This window comes from Camellia sinensis, chromosome 8 (assembly GCF_055761805.1).
Source record: "Camellia sinensis isolate YWXY chromosome 8, ASM5576180v1, whole genome shotgun sequence".
Lineage (NCBI taxonomy): Eukaryota > Viridiplantae > Streptophyta > Magnoliopsida > Ericales > Theaceae > Camellia > Camellia sinensis.
Genome location: NC_138968.1, coordinates 181,454,767 through 181,476,438, shown reverse-complemented (window position 1 = coordinate 181,476,438; position 21,672 = coordinate 181,454,767). Strand labels below are relative to the sequence as shown.

Here is a 21,672-nt window from a genome sequence, read left to right as displayed (position 1 = left end):
CATTTGACCTTTGGTCCTTTCTTGTTAATGTCATACTTATCTTGCCTTTGATGTTGGAGACTTTTTTGATGTGATATTATGATATTGAAATCGAGAGCTGAAAACATATCTGAAGCTGAGAAGTAGTATTCATTTGAGGAAAGAACTCACAAGCGATTGGATTATCTGGAGTGTGATCTTGGGTCATGCTGCACTCTAGTGGTGCTCACAAAACATAAACTCAGTTCCAGCTATTAGTTGGCTAGTTGGGTGTTGATAAATTTACTAATAATTTATAGATTTTAGCTATGAAATAAGTAACCTATTTTGGCCTTCAAAATCACAGGCTATGCAGCACTTCTGCAGGGAACACTCATTGAACATGTTAGTGCTGGGTTCTAAGAACAAACAAACAACGAGAAATTGTCAAATTTAGAGTCACTACACAGATTGCTCAAACGTTAACTGTCCTGAGTCTCTGGTCTTGCATCCTCAATAAGTTAGCTGGAGCCAATGATTAATTTACCACTAGCTTCTTTAGCAGTCAGCTAGTTGATCATATTTTTGTGTTAGTACCAGCAGCGACAGAGATCAACTGGAGATCCTAACTTGTAGGAATGCTTGAGAAACAGAAGATGAAAAGTTTTTGGAGCGCAATTTTTATCACCTTAAGATTGAAAAAAGCAGTCATTTCACAGACCTTGTGGAAGGGATGAAATTGGTGAAACTTTGTTAGACCGGCTATGGTTTTGGTTTCTTTAGTGTTGATATCTCTGTTGAGGAATCCTATTCTATAAAAACTGTTGAAATGTACTATTGTTTTTTTTTTTTTTTTTTTTTTGGGGGGGGGGGGGGGCATTTTTTTTAATAACATTACTTTTTAGTATTTACGAGATTTAAGACTAAAAGATAAAACATTATCCTAAAGAAAAAATAAATACACAAATTGGCATTACTAGAAAGAATCACAGTGCTTTTATTTGTTAGATTATTTTATTTGGTCTGAGCTCACTGAACAACAAGAACCAAACAATACATTTGAATTCAAGGATGGACCACAAGAAAGATACATCTCCAGCTGTATATCCTAATACAGTCACAATTCCTGTCCATCAGAGAGAGTCCTGCCTTACCCACTGTAACTGTATAGAAGTGTGACAACAGAGATGAATTGTGGATAGAAGGATATGAAATGGAGATACGTAAAAATCTTTTGAAACCTTGTGATTGGTTGATGAGAAAGTGGTAAGACTGAGTTTGTCACCACCACAACTTCCATTCATCCAATCTTAACCACCCATCTTTGATTCTCATTTCCTGCACACACACACACACACACACACACACACACACACACACACACACACACACATATATATATATAATGTGGATGGTAATACAAGAAAAGAAAACAGTTTTAAACTCAATTCTGAGGTTTGAAAAACCATGGCAACAATGTCAACTGCAACCAGCACTAGCACTGTCCTCAGACCCACTCCATTTCTGGGTCAAACCAGGGGAGCAAATGCCAACCCTCTCAGAGATGTTGTCTCTATGGGCATTGGCAAATTCACCATGGTACATCTCTCTTTCTCTTTCTCTCTCTCTCTCTCTCTCTCATATTTTCTTGTGTTGGTGAGTTGAGAAAAGTTGTGGGTTAATGGTTGTGGTGTGAACAGGGGAATGAATTATGGTACGGGCCGGACCGGGTGAAGTACTTGGGACCCTTTTCAGCTCAGACTCCGTCATATCTGACGGGAGAATTTCCCGGCGATTATGGATGGGACACTGCTGGTTTGTCTGCTGATCCTGAAGCTTTTGCCAGGAACAGGGCTCTTGAGGTAAACCTGTTGATCTAGTTGTTAATTTCTTCATTGAACCTGAAAGTTTGGTTATGAAATGAATCAACTAGGCAATGGAAAGTGCATTGGCATTTCTCTATCTTATTTACCAAAAATATAAACAAATAACTACTATAATCCCATTTGGTGCAACTTTAAGCTAATAATCTAAACTAGGAAGTTAAAAACATCCCCTCTCCTATATCTCAATAATTTAAACGTGTAACTTTTTTTCAATAGGAGGGAAAAAATAAATGAAATATAAGATTTTTTTTTTTTTTTTTTTTTATAAACGAAATCCCTTCTCTTTTCTGTTTCCTAAGAGCCAAACAGACCATAACATAATTGTTACTGAACTTTCAGGTCATCCACGGAAGATGGGCCATGTTGGGAGCCCTAGGTTGCATCACCCCATAAGGCCTTGAAAAATGGGTCAAAGTGGACTTCAAAGAGCCTGTTTGGTTCAAAGCTGGAGCCCAAATCTTCTCCGAAGGTGGCCTAGACTACTTGGGCAACCCAAATCTTGTCCATGCCCAAAGCATCCTGGCAGTTTTGGGTTTCCAAGTGGTTCTTATGGGCCTTGTTGAGGGCTTCCGCATTAACGGCCTTCCTGGAGTCGAAGAGGGAAACAACCTGTACCCCGGTGGACAGTACTTTGACTCACTGGGCCTTGCCGATGACCCGGTCACCTTTGCCGAGCTCAAGGTGAAGGAAATCAAGAATGGCAGGCTAGCCATGTTCTCAATGTTTGGGTTCTTTGTCCAAGCTATTGTCACTGGTAAAGGCCCACTTGAGAACCTGTTGGACCACCTTGACAATCCTGTGGCTAACAATGCTTGGGTCTATGCCACCAAGTTTGTACCCTGATCATAAATTCATGATAATCATTGATCTTGTGTTGTGTTAATAGAATCCGGATCCTCAGCTGCCCTTCTCGGCGGCCGTTCCCAGCAGCCCCCCAAAACGACGTCTTTTTGGGGGTTTTTTCGTTTTTTTTTTTTTTTTTCCTTTCTTCTTCCCTCTTCACAGAACCAGAGGGGAGGGGAGGGGAAGAAGAGAGAGAGGAAGGGGAGGAGAGGGGGTCCGGATTCGCCGAAGACTCGCCGTCGCAGGTTGTCGAGCTCGCCAGCCGTCCGATCGTCGCCCACCGCCGTCGCCTCCGCCTCCGGCCCGCCTCCGCCTCCTCCTCCCCCGGTGATTATGGCCCCCTCCAATCCGGCCCACCGGCGGCTCCCTCTTCTTCTCCCTTCCTCTCTCTCTTCTTCCCCTCCCCTCCCCTCCCCTCTGGTTCTGTTCGAACGAGGAAGAAGAAAGAAAAAAAAAAAAAATCAAAAAAACCCCCAAGCTGCTGGGACGGCCGCCGAGAAAGGCGGCCAAGAATCCGAACTCGTGTTAATGTATGATAATGGTTTTTTTATTTTTATTTTTTTTTTATTTTTTTTTTTTTGTACATTTTATAGTTACCACTTTGTTGGATTAAAAGGTTCAGACGGCTTACCTTGTGCAATTATGTAATTTGAAAATTTATAATCCATTTATTTCGATGAAAAATATTTTTCCAAAATACTTGTTGCATTTTATTACATTTGAGTAAATTAACTAAAAATATTTTCCGTCACAGAAAATAAACTAATTCTGACAGAAAAAAGTAGTCCACTTTTAATAAGCTAAAAAATATTTTAGGAATTGAACAAGACAAACTAGAATCTTCCTACTGCAACCACACTACCACAAACACTTGCACAGCAAAGAGAAATTAAACTTGTAGTTCCGAAATGATCTCCCGAGCCAAAGATCAATTTCTTGATGAAGTTTATTGAAGAAATCAGAATATTTCAGGACTTTGTCGGCCTATTTCCCAAAGCAATTTCGTTGGCAATTTCCTCAATAGCATTGCTTCAGGTTTCATTTCACATAACCTTTTAAGCACAATATGGTAAAATGTGAAAAATTAAATGTTAGTGTTGCTGGAGAATGAATGAAATTTCAGTATTTCTATTTTTTAAAAGACATCCTATAAATAACACGACACATTTTCCACAGAAGAAAAATGAAAGGCCACCATACAAACATTTCTCTTCCATATTCTCAAACTAACAACTAAAAGCTACAGACACTGCAACTACTACATCAATAACAACAGCATATTCACAAATAGACTCTAAAAACTACCCCAAGCTTCCACCAAGTAACAAAAATTGGCAGAAAATAAAAACGCTCTCCCTCCCTCCCTCCCTCCCTCCACTATACTCATGCTACGGTAACACAAACAACACGAGGGTTGACCTCAGGAACGAGAACGTTCCTGAAAAAAACTACAATTAGGGTTTTGACAAACATTCCTTTTTCCAGAATGTTACTCTCGTTGTGCCTTTTATCCACACCCCCAACATAGATGATATATGTAATCTAATACTAAAAGCACTACATCCCTCTTTTGGTTTTCTTTCCCCACCAGTTCCGAAGACTTTTTTCCACTTCTGGATGACGTTTGAGAAGTCTAGCTTTCGTCTCTCGTAATCGAGACTTGTACTCTTTCTTCCACGTCTCAAACCTAAGTTTCAGCTTCCGAAGCTCGTCAATAGGATGCCCTGATTTGACCACAGCAATGGCTTTGGCCTCTTCATCAAAATCCTGCTTCCGTTGCTCAAACTCCTTCACTAGATGACCGACAGCATTCAAACCACCATTAATCTCTCGTCCTGCACCAACATCTCTACCAGTATGTGAAACCTTGATGGGCGTGTTTCCACCGGTAGTTTGTGCTCCCATGGACATGGTTTCCTCGGAATCATAATAGTGGGGCGAAGCGAAACCATCTACCCTCCCAGGTTGAATTGCAGTGTTGTCAGTAGCAAGACTCCTCTTGACCGCATCCAGATTCACCTGAAGTAAATATTACAACAATTTATATTTAGGCACATCAGAAATTCAGTTGTGCGGCACGGAATTCCCAAATATTTGGCTACAACTGCTCTGAGGGAGTTAATACAAAAGCTTTTTTTTTTTCTTTTTGATGACCCCAGATTAGATCAGCAACTTGTACAAAATAGAATAGAAAAAACAACTGTGTATTTATGCCGTCTCCAGTTAATGGAATTTTATGAACTTTAGAATTCTTTTCCCTTCTCAAAACCTAATCAGAATTCAATCTGCCATCAAGAAGTGGTCATAACCCAAGAAATTTATTTGTTTCTACAAATGGAAAAGTCTAATAACCATTAAATTTACATCAAATAATAGTCCAGTAAGGAATTAGAGGCGCATCATGCTAACACTAAAGAGAATTTAGAGCCTATCCAGTAGCTAGAGATCAGCTAAAACCAGGTCAATGTTACAGAAAAACCTCAATATCACTCACTGATTAATAGTAAGTCCTAGTCCCTCTTTCTTCGTAAGATCTTGGTTCTAGTATAGCTTCTTTTTTTCTTGTTTTTCTTTATATATATATATATATAAATCTAATAAATCCTAGTATAGTTCTCAGAGCTTTCTTTGCATACTTACAAATTTAAATAAAGGAAGGTGTTTTCAGTTGTCCCATGACACAGTCGACAGATGCAATGTCAGCCTCAGATAATGATCAAGATCCACCAATGATAGTTTATGTGCAACAGATACATTGACTAATTGAACTGAATGAGCCAAAGCAATCCAATTTGCACTTTTTCCCAATTATTACTTTGTCCCAGCAAATTTTTTTTGTATTTATTTGGCTGACCATAATAATATATGTATAAAGTTCTATCCACATGCAGTCATAAACATGCAAACTTACTTGCAAAGACATCATCTCCTTCTGCCACATTGCCTCCATGGATTTCATCTTTGTCTCATATTCTGACCATCTTGCCTTGTCTTGCTCTAGTTGCTCCCTCAATGCTGCATTTTCCTGTTCCTTTTGCCCTAGAGTGGCTTCTGCCTTTGCAACACGCCTCTGAAGCTCTTGCAAAACTGAAGGCAGAACAGGTGCTTGCGATACCTCCTGCTCAATGTCCAAAAAATTTAAAAAGGAAACATTACTTGATTTTCCATCATGACTATGTTCTCAGACTTTCTATACTCAGAAGAAGGCATCCATGTGCATGTATCTAACATTTCCAGAGTACTGATAGTGTTCCTTACAACTTACTTTCAACTTGTAAGACTACTCATTAGGCTCGGCTGTGCAGTTAACAAGTATTACAAAACAATATTTATACGTGCAAGTTCATAGTTTTAATAATGATAATATAAGCTTAAGCTAAGATGTGGCTGACAATCTAGAGACAGAATGCTCATTTATTTACTTATTGTAGACAGTAAGCAACACCGGTAATTTTGGGAAATTTTATGACAACAAATGCATTTTAGTGCCACTTTCACAAAAGTCATAAAGGGATATATAGGACGAGCTAACCAAAAGAAGGCATGCTGCACATAAGGACAAACTCCTAATCATATGATCTCCATAGCATTAATATGGCAATGAACCACAGCCCCATCAAAAATACACAGACCTGCACACACACACACCATGGAGAGAGAAAGCGAGGGGAGGAGCCTCATATGAAGATGAGTTGGCAAAACTCAAAAGTCCCCATAGTCTGATATTTCAAGCTCTCTTAAAGTAAAAAAATTTTATTAACTACACCAAATATAGAAAGTAACAGTGCTAGGAAATGGAGACTAGAACAGGTGCTACGGTCCAACTTGTTATGCATAGGAGAAGTACTAACACCGGTTGTCCAGAATTAACAGCCATCAGTAACAGAAAGGGGGGGGGGGGGGGGGGGGGGTAGGTGAACTTTCACAGTATAAGAGTACCTTGACTTCTGAAATTTTCCTCCCATGCTTTTGTTTTGTATTATCAGGAATAGACTTTTTCAATTTCTGCAGGTAATTAGAATGCCTTCTTGCCAACCAACCACGAATTACTGCAGAAAGAGACCACAAGAATAGGAAAATTTTTAACAATGAAATAGCCAGTGACATGTCCAATGAATATTATAAATTACCAGATTGTAAACAGATGATTGCCCTCAGATGCTCTTCTAGTGTCTTGCGAGCAGCCAGCATTCTCAACTTTATCAATAAATAATACTCCCTCCTAGCTTTCTCACCACGGATAACTGCAAGATTAAATTACCTTTTATTACATAATTGAAACCCCTGTGATAGTAAACAGGTTTCTCTGAATCCAATCTAATTAAGATATCATTGAAAGTGTAGACTTCAATCTAGGACTTGTATTTGGAACTTCAAAGCCTAAACATGTTTCAAGACAAAAGTTTAGTAAGGTTTCAAAGAGCTGCTATCTGTTCTATCGCTACCTGTTCTATCAACCTAAAATGGAACACAGGTTCATGTAAACTTTTAGGTTACCAATTGTCCAAAAGCTTAAGTTGTTGGGAAATGAGCCCAACAATTATATTAAGCAATCTAATACTTCCCCTAGTGTGCAACCTTGTCTCACACATGGAGGGGCAAATACTCTACAAACACACACATAGGGGGTGTTTGGGAAGCTAAGTTTGAGGCTAAAATAGCCTCAAATAAAAAAAAAAAAAAAGCCAAAAAGCTCCTAAACAAATACTTCATATTAAAAAATATATATATATATAGCTTGGCAGTGGCCTGTCACAGTGACAGTATAGGCACAGCCTACCACTGTCACATTGACAAGTTGTTCCATTTTTGGTAAATGATGATTTTGCCCCTTTACATTAATTTTGAAAAATGTGAGGTTAGGGATAAATTTGTTATTTTAACTTCAAACATCATTTCAACACATTTTTCAATACAACAACTCAAATAAAAATTCATCCAATTTTTCCAAACACAAAAACTAAAATAGCCTACTAAAATAGTCAAAAAGCCAAAAAGTCTCTAAACTAGCCACTTCCCAAACACCCACATAATATAGTGCACAATTAACAAACATAATGGGAGAACAAACACATTACAAGAGTAACAAGACTTAAACCTAGGTCCTCCTTGAACCAGAGTTCTGATACCACATTAAGCCACAGATTGTCCTAAAAGTTTAATGAGCTAACAGACATCATGAAAACAATGAGACTACAAAACCAGTAAAATACCTCTTCTGCGTGGAAAAAACAAAATCGTTAAAAAATATAAATAAATAAACTATACATATCTTACATGATTGCAGTGTTGTTACTCCTTTCTTGAGTTCGTGGAAGTCACGACGAGCCCGATGACCACGAAATCGTTTCTGCACCTCAAGTGTGCCTTGCAGAACTTGTTTTCTCGTATCCTCTAATGCAGCAATCTATGAAACAGCATCATACAACATCAGAGAAAACGATTTTCAGGGAAAATATTGCTTGAATTAGAAATAACTACATTTTACAGCTGCAAAAGCTCAGCAGGTTAACATAGAATTTTCTTTCAAGTTCTGAGTTCATGTAACTGAATACTCCTCCAGATAAAACATTTGATTAGGTGAATTTCTTAGTCAAACGTCAAGAATGATTTCTATTTCACTTTTTTCTTTTTTTCTTTTGTTTGATTTGACCATTTTGTTCAAGTTTATGAAGATAACCCAAAACATGCAGGGCCTCTCAAATAAGCAGAAAAGATCCTAGTTATTTTCCTGCTAATTATGATGCTGCCAGCACGTAATGAAAATATACCAATTTTGTGGCAAATTACACCTTTTTTTTGGGTACACAGAAGACATTTCTAAACTGCAGAAAGATCCTTTATCCCCTGAATACCTTCACTCTTTTTAAGTTGACAACCACAGTTCTGGATTATTAAGCAGCAAAGTAGGGCTGAGCAAGAAATCCGTAAAATCCGTAATCCGATCCAGTCCAGTCCAATCCGATAGGTTTGGATTGGTTTTTCGAATCCGTGGTTCGGTTCCGGATTGAAGAATTAAAAATCCGTAGTCCACGGATTGGTTCCGGATTGAACCTCACGGTTCCGGATTGGAACCGATCCGGACCGTATACAAATAGTTTATATTTTTATTATACATCCTCCCCCATAGTATCTTCTCTTATTCTATATAAAATCTAAACTCAAACTTAAACCTCGTATAATATCTTCTTTTATTATTTTTGTTTTTTAGTTTTTAGTTTTAATTTGTAATGATCTAAATACTTATGATGAAACTAGTTTTTTTATGATTGTTTAAATTCTAGAACATTATGTCGCTATTATAAAAAAACATGTTGCTATTGTAGAACTAATATAGCGCTATGTTTATATTTTTATAAAATTAAAGTATTATATATATATATATATATATTTTTGTTATTTAATTATGTGAATCCGTGGTCCTAAACCGATCCAATCCGTGTTGAAATGGATTGGTTCGGATTGGTTCCAAGATTTAAACGGATCGGATTGGTTCCGATTTTTCAGGAACCGTAGATAACGGATTGGTCTTGGTTTTATCCCAATCCGGTCCAATCCGGACCATGCTCACCCCTACAGCAAAGCATAGATTATGATGCTGCCAGCACGTAATGAATATATACCAATTTTGTGGCAAATTACACCTTTTTTTTTGGGTGCACAGAAGACATTTCTAAACTGCAGAAAGATCCTTTATCCCCTGAATACCTTCACTCTTTTTAAGTAGAAAACCACAGTTCTGGATTATTAAGCAGCAAAGCATAGATAATGATGCAGCAATTATACAGTGAAACAATCATCCCACTGACCTAAAAAGGACAAACAAAGACAACATCAAGGACCTACGGAAGATATATGAACTCACCTGCCCCGTTCTAAAATATAATTTCGTATAACCAACTTGATACATATGAGGGAGGACATCAAATTGCTGCAGAACGGCAACCGATATGCTTAATGGATCCTTACATGCATTGTCCTCCTCAAGTAGGAAACCATACCTAAAGTTCATGCACACATTTGAAAATTTCCTCAACATTTGCAAGAATAATCATTAAATAACTACAACAGTCACACCCCACCTTCTTGCAAATTCTTGATGTGTCACTCGAGTAGGATAGCCAGATCTCGAGATCCGGACAATCTCCAGAACTCCACAACACCTGAGTTGCTCTAAGACAAGATCCTTTTCATAGATGCCAGGAAGCTGCTTATTGTTCGGTTTTATGCAACGAATGAAGTGCGGTGTGGAGGTCTCCAACTGCAGCATTAATTTGAATAATTGACCCTACAAGCATACCAAAAAGTCAATATATAATTTTCCACAATAAAATTGATGCAACGAGCATACCCCATTGCACCAAAACACATTATATCTTTATATCCGTTTATTCAGAGATATTCATGTCATCACAGAAACAGAAAGTACTTAGCTAATAAAAAAATAATACAGCAAACACATTTGGTGAAACTGTTTCCAAAATAAAATTTAGACAAAACAACCCATTTTCAAGAGATTTGCTTCAAAAAATGAAAATGACACAAATACAAAAGTGTTTTCAAACTTGTCATTAAACTTATATCTGAAAAGAAGAAAAACGAAGACCAACAACAAAAAAGATAATAGAAAAAGATGCCAAATATAGTTTTCGGAAAAGAGTTGATTAAAAATTTTGTATGACATCCATCATCATGGATTCATAGGTTTAAGGAAATATATTACAACTAAAAATATTTCCAATATAAAAAGAAATTTCAGTAGCATGTCTACCTTAAACTTTGTGCCAACACTTTGTTTATGAGGATCAAGCACACCCATCTGGTGTAAAGGACTAGCAGGCTTATGAAATTGGTTAAGCATATTGGAGGCAAACAACTGAGGGAGCCGGCAACTGCATGATGAAAGGAGTTGGATGGTATCAGAGTGCAGTGGATCTCTGTTCTTTTCCAAGAAGCCACTTGTGTCATACAGAACCTAAATAATATTTTTAAAAAAATTAAATTTTAAAAGTTTGCAAGCAAAATTATTGATAACTGTAAAGGTCCAAAATCTTGCATTATCCATGTAGACGCAGACAAGCATGAAGTAAATTCAAAGAAAGAAAAGGAAATTCTACCAACTCTACCAAGATAAGGAAACTCTACAAAAAGTGAAATCAATCAAGTTATATCTAGGCATGTTTTCCAAGCAAACTTGCTTCAAAAAAATTTTTCTTACATTTCAGACGAACTGACAATTTGTAAAATGCATCTGTAGTTTGTCTGGGTGGGGCTCAAACTAAAGCAGGAGAAGAGGGTTAGCCTTCTGCCGAGTGAGCCCAAACAGGAGCAGACACACACTAGATCAGAACAAGTTTAGCCGGTCTAATGGCACAGACACTTAGTAGGATGAGGAATAGTGGGAATCAAACCTTGCCCTTGGTTGATGTACGAATAAGGGGGGCACTCAGTCTCAAGCGAATGACAAATAAGAATAAATAAGCACCTAAAAGCATTAAATTAATAAAAAATTGTTTGGATACATTAAAAACACTTATTTTATTCCTAAAAGCAAGAAGCCAAAAAGAGACACTAATGTTTGGTTTGAAGCTCAAAATTATTTCTTAAAAAGGCAGGATGATTCAAAATTCTTTCTTTACAAAATTAGAAAAGATAAATTTTGGAAGCAGAAAAGCACTTTTGTTATCCAATTCATATTATGGACACCACAGCAGGTGGTCTAATTCTGAGTATCACCTTTATAGTTGCCTTAAGTGCTTTTCCCATCCATTGGTAATTTTTTGTTTTAGTTTTACATTCTAATTGAAAAAAATTAAGTCAACAAAACTTCATCAATTTGTGTGTTTCCAATATACAACGCCAACTTGGTCATTTTAAGATTCCAATATTTGAAACTGAAGACAAAGTTGTTCACCCTTTCAAATTACCCAATATTTGAAAACATGACCATACGTATGATTGGAAAGCTCTTGGAACGAGTGAATCAAAATTTCCAAGTAATATCAACAAAAATTTTTTTTTGCTAGAACGAGATCCGCAAAGGCAAAAAGAAGATAAAAAATGAGAGATCCTGAGGTCAAATCCAAAATTTAATTCTTCTCAAGTTTGCAGTTACTTACATTTTTACTGATCCATAGATTTTCACTTCCATTACAAGTTAAATCACGAGTTATTAGAACTTGACAGGGAATGAGAATAGTGCCAGAGAAAAGGATCTATGCACTTCAAATTTGAGACTAGTGTTAAAATTTCTTTCCATCTCTGTTGACACATGCAGACATAAATGGATGCTATTAATGCAAGTTGTCTTAACATAACATCTTAAATTGTCCTATAGTTGTTATTTTGTCTTTATTATTTTGGAAACAGTACACATCGTAGTGTAGTCAAAAGATTCACCAATTTGAGCTGTAAATTTCTAGTTAATGCCAGCTACACCATCCAACAACATACCTCTCCAGCATAATGGCAAATACCAAAAGCTCCACCTCTTTCTCCTTTAAAGCAAGGATTACCACTCAAGTGTTGCTTAAGCTTATTAGCAAAGGTCAAATCAGTGGCCTTGGGGAAATTTGAATCTTCATCCAACAAAGATATTAGCCCTATAGGTTTCTGCAAAATGCATAGCAGTGAAGCCATTAACACACAATCTACCACACATGAAGGAGTGAATTTAAATATGAAAACCTATAATTAGGTTTCATATAACATGGTATGATAAAAAAGATGAGAACTTGGCGTATAATTATGCTTAGGAAGCAAAATATTCAATCTTTTATTTTCTTTACAACTTCAGTTTATAAGAAACAATATTACAATAAGAACATGGTTTGAATTATGCATGAAAGGCTAACAAAAATAGTCTGAGACCTAGGAAGACCTATGTGGTATGGCATCATATGTATATGAAATATAGTCCAATGCTCACATAGATCAGCACAAGGAACTCTGAGAAACTCGACAATGAACATGTGAGTGTGTGTGCGTGTGTGTTTGTGTTAAAAACAGAACTACCTTCTCAAAGAGATCCAAACACTCTTGGTTGTCTTCAAAATCTACTTTTGTCCAATCAATTCCATCTAATTCATACTCCTAAAAACAAAATAAACAAGTTGCAACATTAATATACTGAGACATTCAGTTGTCCTCATAAATTGAGTGCAATAGCAGGAATTTTTATTTTAATTTTTTTTAAGGAAAAAAAAAAAAGAAAAAAAAAAACCGTGAAATTCATTCAAAAATGTCCTCAATAATGGTTCTCTTCAAGTAATTACATTCAAATTCATAACTCAAATCAAGTTATTTTTTTCTATAGAAATCAACTTCAAGAAGAAAAGGAAACAAATAGGAAGAAACTCTTGATACATAATTCTTCCAACCCAAAAAAAAAAAAGATAAAAAAACAAATAGATCTGATGCTCACCTCCTGCTCAAGTTTAAACAGATGCCGATTGAAATGTTGCTGAAGTCTCTCATTCGCATAGTTTATACAAAATTGTTCAAAGCTATTCTTCTGAAAAGTAGTAGATAAAATCATCACATGTCAGTCAATTGCGTTGCATTATAAATAGCAGTAATAGGCAAATACAAAAATACAAACCATAAATGACTCAAAACCATAGATATCTAGGATACTTATGGATCTCCCAGTATATTGTTTTCCCATTGCAAGCAACTTATTAATTTCCTTGACCAGCCAGTCAAACAAGTTTGCATAGAGGAATTTCGCCAAAGCATCTCTTGTATCAATTGCCTAAGTAAAAGAAAATTATAGGTTCCATGTGAGAAGTATGTGAGTATTAGTTGTGTCATGTGTGTGTGTACTTGCACATGTATGTATTTATGTATGCATTCACATACAACATAATTGTGGGTTTTGGGGAGGGAGAGAGAAAGAGCACTATAAAAAGCAGACCTGCTGCAACGTTAACTTTTTGGAAACAGTGTCCTTCCCAGCTTGGATTCTATGGGTAGATAAAGCTAACATGAGGTCCTGGGTACTGCATCCTATCAATCTGGCAGCACTGGTGACAGCTGCCAAAAGAAAAAGAAAATAAACTTTATTACTCCCATATGAAGTCCTCGTATGTTTTCCTTTATTTGTTTTAAATTTTGAATGATGAATCTGTGCATTGCTGACTTGGTACACACACATGAAAAAACAAACCATAAGATTTTACCTGGTTCTACATAAAACGAAATAGCAAATCAATTGGGTAAAATTAAACCCCAGATGGCAATGAAAAAGACAGTTGCATGAGTCATACAAAACATTTAATTCAAATATCACAACAAATGATTACACTGAAAAGTAGACATTTTACCACCCACACACAATCCACTTGCTTCCTCTACATTTTTTTTAAAAAAATTTGGAGTCAGTTATGCACTCTTGCACATCTATCCATTTGAAATTGCCACCCACAAAACTCAGAAATAAACTTTCCAGAATCCACACCCCAATGAGATGAATGCAGGATTTATTGCCATCTGTTAAAGTAAAATGAGGACCAATTAGAGGGCATATCCTCAGCTTGGATGGCATGTAAGGACAAAATTCACCTGATTCATTCTACTTCATAGATAACTTGTTGGTGACATTTTCAATCTATATCCAGTATGAAATGCTTAATAGATAGTATTTTACCCATATAAATTAGCATGTAGCTCCTACAGTGCAGATATACAACCAATGGCCTCACCCATGACCAAATACAAATTTCCAAGATAGTAAAAAAAATAATAGAAATTCAAAGTTTACGTAGAAACAACATTAAGGAAAGGAAAACCACCAGAATTGAATTTTATTTTATTTATAAATAAAAAATAAAAAATAACTAGAAACCAAGATATAGACCTTACCTTCATCAGCCACCACCTCTACATGATTTTCGTTGTCAATTACTTGAAATGATATGTTTCCCAGCCACAACACTGCAGCAAGCATTTCAAACGCATTGTCTTGGTCTTCTTTGCAAAGTCGAACAGTATCTAAGGCTTCCTGTCAAAGTAGAAAAAAATAAATAAAATTAAAAATAATTAGGACACAGAAAGAACAGAGAGAAAATTTCACTGTTCAGTGAAGTCTAATTACCATAAGCATTTGAAATTTCCTAGCATCATCAACATCATCAATTGCCAAGCAGCCACTCTGACTTAGATAATGGAACTCAACAGCCGATTTCAGATTCAGTCTATCTGTAAAGAAATATATGACACGAAGTCAGAGACCATAAATTTTCTTAGGCTGTAATTATATAGCTGATATAGAGAACCACATCATATATCTCATCAGAAATGTCTCTAGCTTCTTAACAAAAAAATATAAGTTTCTACATCATGTTATTGGAAACCCAGAATGGATCTCAGATTCTATCACTTCGACAACTATTTCTAGATTCACTGAACTTCCATGAATGAAATAATGATAGGATACATACAACCTTTGAGGCCAGACGGAGCACCAGCACAAAGTTGGTAAAAGATATGGTATGACCTTTCTCCATGAGCGAGCTGAACCACTCTTGACTGCTCAAAGAAAACATCATATACTTTTATCAGGCATGTGTTCTTTATATAAACAAAATAAATAAATAAATAAATACAAGTTTACAGTGGAATCAACATACCTTTTCAAGCAGAACTATCCATGATTATTGAAGGAGTTGATGTTTTACAGCACATATGCAATCAAAAAATAAATCAAGCTAGTAAACACAATTGAAACAGCATCACAAGAAAATGAGTCTTTAGCAACTTTCTGATGTAAACATGCTTACAAGTCTGGATTTGCGCGCCACATATTTTCCCCATTGCACTAAAATGAATCTCAATCAACTTCCCCTGCACCACATCAAGAAGAGTTGATCTGTATATCTTTTGAAGTAACTCATTTAAGTATTGCACAATGATCAACTCATTCAAGTAGTGTTCGCAAAGAATCTTTAAGCTAAAATGCATAACAAAAACAGGAGTGCATTCTGTTTGGAAGATGAGAGGAGGAGGTGAGAGAGAGAGAGAGAGAGAGGCTCACAAATCGGCTAGAATTGTCATTCCTGGATGTTTTTGCATTCCCAAATGCTTCCAGAATGCAGCTTGTCTGAAGGATTTCGCTTTCTACCCCACCACTGCCACCACCAAGAGCAGCCAAGTATTGCATTGCAATTTTTGCTGTTTCTGTTTTCCCAGCTCCACTTTCCCCACTACAAGATAGATACAACTGATTTCTTAGGTATAACTTAAATCTCATGGTGTAAGAAAATTAAGCCTACGGAAAACTGCCACAAAAGGAACAGAAGGGAAGCATAAAAAAAGCATCAACATACAGAGCTTCCACTTCATGGACACACACACACAAAAAGACAGTTCAACTAACCTTATGATGATGGATTGATTCACTTCATCTGCACAATCCATGATAAGAGTAGAGTAAGCAAAACAAATTCTTTAGTAAGTATAAATAGATGAATAGGAGCCCTGTTTTTTACCTCAAAATCCCTGCAAGTACTATTTAACTCACCTCTCATCATTTCGTTATAGGCAGTATCTGCTATAGCAAAAACATGAGGGTTGTCAAAAAGCTTCTCCCTGTAAGCTGTGATAAAATCGTTTCCATAACAATGGACATCTTTGAAGGGATTGATTGCTATTAAAACAGGTCCTGCTTTACTCTACAGGAAACAAGCACAAACATAGGTCAAATGAGAGGAAAAGGGAAACTCAATTTGATGGGAGGGAAATTAAGAATCACAATCCTGCATACATACATAAATAATATCATGACAATATCTATACTGAAGGTTGTGAAGAACTGATGGCTCGTTCAAATAACTAAGCTGTATGAGATCATCCACACCCTCAAGGACATCTGGATTTGCAGGTAAGAGCTCCCCTGTTGACACTTTCACCGCCTGTAGTAATAACACAATATAAGTGCTATTGAACAGTTGTAAGTTTTAAGAAGGGAAACAGAACATGAGAACTCACAGTTCCATCCAAGAGCAAAACAGTTGATTTCTCCCCTGAAGTTGATTGTATCTGTCCCAACTCCCACTGCCTATTTGGGAGCCGACACCAAACACGAAGTTTCTGAAACAAATTACTGTGAGTAAATGATTGATGACAAAAATGAAATCCTCAAGAAATACTTGCGCACTGTGCAAGCAGAATAGTATATTGAAGACTTGCACGGAAAGAAAAGGGGCTGGGAGAACAAATTAAAATTATCACACGGGTGACCTGAACATCTATCATATGTCCAATCAAAACTCAAGCACACATGTAATACACCTGAAACAATTAAAATGTGAAGACATTGAGCACAGTCTCTTGCACAGTAATGAGGTCTCAATGTCCCAAAGAATAGCAAACAATCAAAGAGTCCTAACTAGTGTGCTTTATAAACATGGTTGTTAAAATCGCGATCCGGATCGTAGGATCGTACGATCCTACTTTGCCAAAACGATCCAGATCGTTGTAGGATCGATGTTATAACAGGATCGCAAGTAGGATCGTGTAGGATCGCATGGGATCGTGTAGGATCGTATGGGATCGTAGGTGGGATCGCAAGTAGGATCGTAGAGTTTATGATTTTTCACCTTATTTTTAATATGTATCATTTTAATTTTAATTTTTATTTTTATCTTTTTTTTTAATAGAAAGTAGGATATTACGATCCTCGACCCGATCCTACGATCCGATCCACCAAACCCTCTCACCAATCCTACTTAGGATCCCGATTTTAACAACCTTGTTTATAAACCATTTTGCACAAATTGTGAATGGTTTATAAAGCATTGGGTACTTATAAAACCAACAATAAACCATTTGCACATATTACCAATAAGATAAGGCATTTCTCTAATGCTTTTTATTGCATAATGAAAAAAATTAAGGAATTTATGCCCACAAGGAACTTAAGTCCCCACAATTATCATGAAATTAAATCAACAAATTACAAAGATGAAATTGAAACTCATCAAAAAAAAAAAACAAAAAACAAAAAACAAAAAAGGACTTTGAAAAAACAAAAAAGAAAGAATATTCTACCCAAGAACTTGATATCAACTATGGGTTCTACTGCAGCAGCTTGAATGAAGATCTTTGGGACAATAGAAAATAGATAATGTTACAAAAGAACACAATTTGATCAAAGTTTTTACCTTCTTAATAAAATAACCAACGTTATCATTCCACTCCGATTCCCGAAACCTCGGCGGTGAGGCGGAAGGCTCATCTGCAAGATTTGCAGTGTCTGTTTTCTCCCAACTCTGTTCACATTCCTTCTCTTCCGGCACTGTAATAACATACGGCGATTCACCGGGAAACTCTTTGTCCTTTTTTCCCCCAAAACTACCAACTCTTGGTCGTTTAACCTCTCGTTTTGTGCTAGATTGATTCAACGACTTCGTCGGAGCAGCCATGGCGGTCTCAACATTGAAGTTTGCCGGCAACGACCGCCTGGCGGCTGGAAGCCGAGCCCTGGAAGTGGGCCGAGCAGGCAACGCCGGTGGCAAGTCACGCGGCTTGTCATCCTCGTCCTTTCGCCGGAGAGACTCCAACATCTCCTCCAGCGAACTCCGAGTTAGAGACGTTGGAGACACAGACATCATCATTGTATTAGGAGAATTTTCAAACCCCCAAATCAACCAGATTTATTACTCAAACACTTGAGAATCGATTTCGAACAATGCCGAGGGCGACATTGCAGAATAACGAGAATTCAAAACCCTAATTCTGATGAATTGGACTCCGAACAAATTAAAACCTAATTTTTGCTGGTGGTGGTGACGACTATAAAGTAGTTTCAACGTTGCATGAAATTGAAATTTTGGGAAACAAAACTAGGAACTTTGTATGAATGAGCTGTCAAGACTGAGCAATTGTAGAAAGCAAACGATGAATATCTGTTGCGACAAAATGTTTTCCGAAAACAGAAGGGAAGGAAGAGAAACGAAACGGGTTTGCTTCCTCACTGTCAGCGCGAGTTACGAGGTGAAGACAGCAGAAGAATGAAAGGAGGTAAAGTTTAGAGAGAGAGAGAGAGAGAGAGAGGGGGGGGGGAAGAGGAAGGATTAATGGCAGAAACATAAATTATTATCACATTAAAAAGTTGCTTTCAAAAAACTGTTGCGGCTGTTTTTGAAAACAAAACTTCCGTTTTCTGAAAAAATACTAAAAAATATATATTGTCGAATCAATTATAAAAACTAATAAATTGGAGATTTTGCTTGTTGCTGCTTTAAGAAATTTTGAATTTTCAGGTGGGTGTGGCGTTGGTGTGGGGCGTACGTTTCTTAAGAAACCCGCTGAGATATTTGATAAATAATCAAAATATAATTTATGGTAATATTATAGTTAAATTTATTTGGATAAATTATATTTTTTTATCTCTTTTTGCACTTTCCTTAATTAATTTATTTGGCTTTTTTTAGATATATTATATTTTTATTTTAAAATTTTCTCTCTGTCTTTACTATTCTAATTAAACTATTTGACTTTCCTCTAATTTAGTTTAAGGACTGGTTTGACAAGTTTCAAAAAAATTAAAAAGTCACTATCATATTTAACACAGTACCTCTCTGACACATCACTTTAAACTCAATCCAAATTCGACATATATTTCATAAAAAAATCAAAATATATTTATTTAGATCATCCCAAACAACCTTTAAGAATTAACATTAGAAAATGGAATTCGAGCTTATCTGTGAGCTAAATCCAATAAAAAAAATTCTCACAAATTTATTGATTGATTTATTGAGACATATTCTTCATAGACTAGGTTTAACTTAATCAAATTTCAAATCTTACGTCCAAATACAAACACATCGGGCTTGTTTGATTTGATTTTGGGAAAAAATTTTAGAAAAAATTCTCTACAAATAAATTTTCAAAAGTAATCAAATCAAACAAATTTTTTCAAAAAAAATTTGAAAATTTTGTTTGGTTTACTTCTTTCCAAAATCACTCTCTCTCTCTCATACATATCAAATCAATCACTTTTTTTTAAAACTCTCTCACCAAAATAATTTTCTAAAACCATTTCTAAAAAAAAAACAAACCAAACAAGTTTTCGTACTTTTTATCTCAAAAATTACTCTCCCAAAATCAAACCAAACATATCCATCATTATTTGGTTAGGCCAACTCACCTAAAGTATGAGTTTGGATCGGGCAAAAATTTATCAAATGTTTTGTTTAGACTAAAGGCTAGTTTGTCATGTTTAAAAAAATTTAAAAAGTTACTATCCTATTTAAGTTACAAAATCTTATTTAAGTCACATCACTTCTCTAACGCATCACTTCAAACTTAACCCAAATTCAATCTATATTTCATGAAAAGTCAAAAAGTGCATTTATTTAGATCATCCCAAACAATCCCTAAGTAATAATCAACGTGTATAAGGAAAAAATTTGATATTTGGATGTTTTAGAAATATGGTAAAAAGTAATTTTTTTGACTTTTAACCAAACTTTTGACTTTTTTAGACAAGTGATTTGGAAAGTTAGTAAAATGTTACTTTTGACTTTTTTTATTAATATTTGTTTTTGATGTCAAATCACAATAACATAATCAAACTATCCCATTCAATTTAAAATATTTTCAATTTCATCCATATAGTATATTTTGACTCATGAGGAATAAAATTATAATTTTACCAGTGACTGAAAACCAACTTCTCAAATGTCTTTAAAGACAAAAAAAATTTAACTTTTAACTTTTGCTACAAACTCAAAAAAGTGATTAAAAATCAAATAGCCAAAAGAGACCATTATCTAAAATAGTATCCATACTCAAACGTTAATAAATAATCTCATATCCAAATCTAAATCCAAACCCAAACCCTAAAAACTCTACATCAAAATCATTTCCCCATATTCTCCACTCATCCCTTCTCTTAATTTGCCACAAACCTCACTTTCTTTTTCCTCCGTCTTCCATCCCCATTACAATTTTCTCTTCCCTGAAATTATCTCATACAATTGTTGTCAAACTATATCTCCCAATCCCCACTATTACAAAAATAGTTAAAGATTACACTTTGATAAAAAAAAAATATCTCACTTTTATTGGAAGTGTGATAAAAAAAAATTAGAATGATATTTTAATCACGCTTAATTTGATTGAGTATGATAATATTCATTTTTTATGTCACTTTTCAATTAAGAGTGATTATATATATTTTTTTTTTAATCACACATTCTAATTAAAGTATGATTATATATACACTATTACTTTTTAATCACACTTTTTAAATAAGTGTGATTATATATATATTTTTTAATCACATATTCTAATTAAAGTGTGATTATTTATATATTTTTTAATCACACCTTCTAATTAAAGTGTGATTATATACACATTACTACTTTTTAATCACACTTTTTAAATAAGTGTAATTATATATATATATATATATTTAGCCTCCGTTTGGGAAGTGGGTTGACTTTTTGACTTTTTGGCTTTTTTGGCTATTTTAGCCTGGGCTTAAAAGCTTGGTTTGGGAAGGGCTTTTTGACTTTTTGACTTTTTTGAGTTTTTTTGTGAGAGAAGAATGTAATGATTATGGGTTAGATGTGATGTTTTGTTTGTTATGGCTAAAATAGCCTATTTTGTTTTTTGTGGCTAAAATAGCTAAAAAAGTCTGCAAACCTCCTTGCCAAACACAGGCTTAATCACACTTCACTATAAGAAAAAGCATCTTTGGCGATTAAAAAAGTACCTTTGATCGCTGAAAGTATAGGTTTTGGTGATTAAAAAAGCATTAGTGGCCAAAAGTAAATATTTTTGGCTATTAAAAAAATTTAGTAGCCAAAAGTAAAAGTTTTGGCGACTAAAAATCTGTTTAGTTGCCCATATATGACTTTTACGGACTAAAAAAATTTTAGTAGCAAAAATAAGGCTTTTTGACGACTAAAAAAAATTTAGTAGCCAAAAGTGAGGCATTGGGCGACTAAAAAGATATTTGGTGGCCGAAAGTAAG

General features: G+C 35.5%; 2 protein-coding genes across 4 annotated transcripts; one reads left to right on the top strand and one right to left on the bottom strand.

Moving 5' to 3' along the window:
* Window positions 1-850: 850 nt before the first annotated feature.
* On the top strand, window positions 851-5,828 carry LOC114324023 (chlorophyll a-b binding protein 3, chloroplastic-like). 2 transcript variants are annotated; one of them, XM_082884263.1, is made up of 3 exons: window positions 851-1,557; window positions 1,659-1,820; window positions 5,689-5,828. In XM_082884263.1, exons 1-3 carry the CDS (start codon window positions 1,426-1,428, stop codon window positions 5,728-5,730), a joined length of 336 nt encoding a protein of 111 aa, XP_082740389.1. In that variant the 5' UTR covers window positions 851-1,425; the 3' UTR covers window positions 5,731-5,828. The 2 variants fall into 2 exon arrangements, with proteins under 2 accessions (XP_082740389.1, XP_082740388.1); XM_082884262.1 differs by lacking the exon at window positions 5,689-5,828 and adding an exon at window positions 2,184-2,732.
* Window positions 3,688-19,033, bottom strand: LOC114324041 (myosin-2). 2 transcript variants are annotated; one of them, XM_082884260.1, is made up of 24 exons: window positions 17,849-19,033; window positions 16,674-16,775; window positions 16,454-16,597; window positions 16,207-16,357; window positions 16,063-16,090; window positions 15,721-15,889; window positions 15,467-15,530; window positions 15,317-15,330; window positions 15,131-15,215; window positions 14,782-14,885; window positions 14,550-14,688; window positions 13,603-13,721; window positions 13,288-13,440; window positions 13,111-13,200; window positions 12,702-12,779; window positions 12,141-12,299; window positions 10,459-10,662; window positions 9,770-9,975; window positions 9,553-9,688; window positions 7,965-8,094; window positions 6,818-6,931; window positions 6,627-6,736; window positions 5,599-5,805; window positions 3,688-4,706 (listed from the first exon to the last, which is right to left on the bottom strand). In XM_082884260.1, exons 1-24 carry the CDS (start codon window positions 18,299-18,301, stop codon window positions 4,245-4,247), a joined length of 3,621 nt encoding a protein of 1,206 aa, XP_082740386.1. In that variant the 5' UTR covers window positions 18,302-19,033; the 3' UTR covers window positions 3,688-4,244. The 2 variants fall into 2 exon arrangements, with proteins under 2 accessions (XP_082740386.1, XP_082740387.1); XM_082884261.1 differs by lacking the exon at window positions 12,702-12,779.
* Window positions 19,034-21,672: the final 2,639 nt, after the last annotated feature.

What these genes read in the sequence shown, in the direction of transcription:
- LOC114324041 (XM_082884260.1), bottom strand. Translation starts at nt 18,301, where the DNA reads ATGATGATGTCTGTGTCTCCAACGTCTCTAACTCGGAGTTCGCTGGAG. An exon ending in TTTTGCTCTTGGATGGAACT is followed by an intron (nt 16,598 to 16,673) that starts GTGAGTTCTCAT and finishes TTATTACTACAG; the next exon opens with GCGGTGAAAGTGTCAACAGG. An exon ending in TTTGCCATTATGCTGGAGAG is followed by an intron (nt 10,663 to 12,140) that starts GTATGTTGTTGG and finishes AATATTATTTAG; the next exon opens with GTTCTGTATGACACAAGTGG.
- LOC114324023 (XM_082884262.1), top strand. Translation starts at nt 1,426, where the DNA reads ATGGCAACAATGTCAACTGCAACCAGCACTAGCACTGTCCTCAGACCC. An exon ending in GCATTGGCAAATTCACCATG is followed by an intron (nt 1,558 to 1,658) that starts GTACATCTCTCT and finishes TGGTGTGAACAG; the next exon opens with GGGAATGAATTATGGTACGG. An exon ending in CCAGGAACAGGGCTCTTGAG is followed by an intron (nt 1,821 to 2,183) that starts GTAAACCTGTTG and finishes CTGAACTTTCAG; the next exon opens with GTCATCCACGGAAGATGGGC.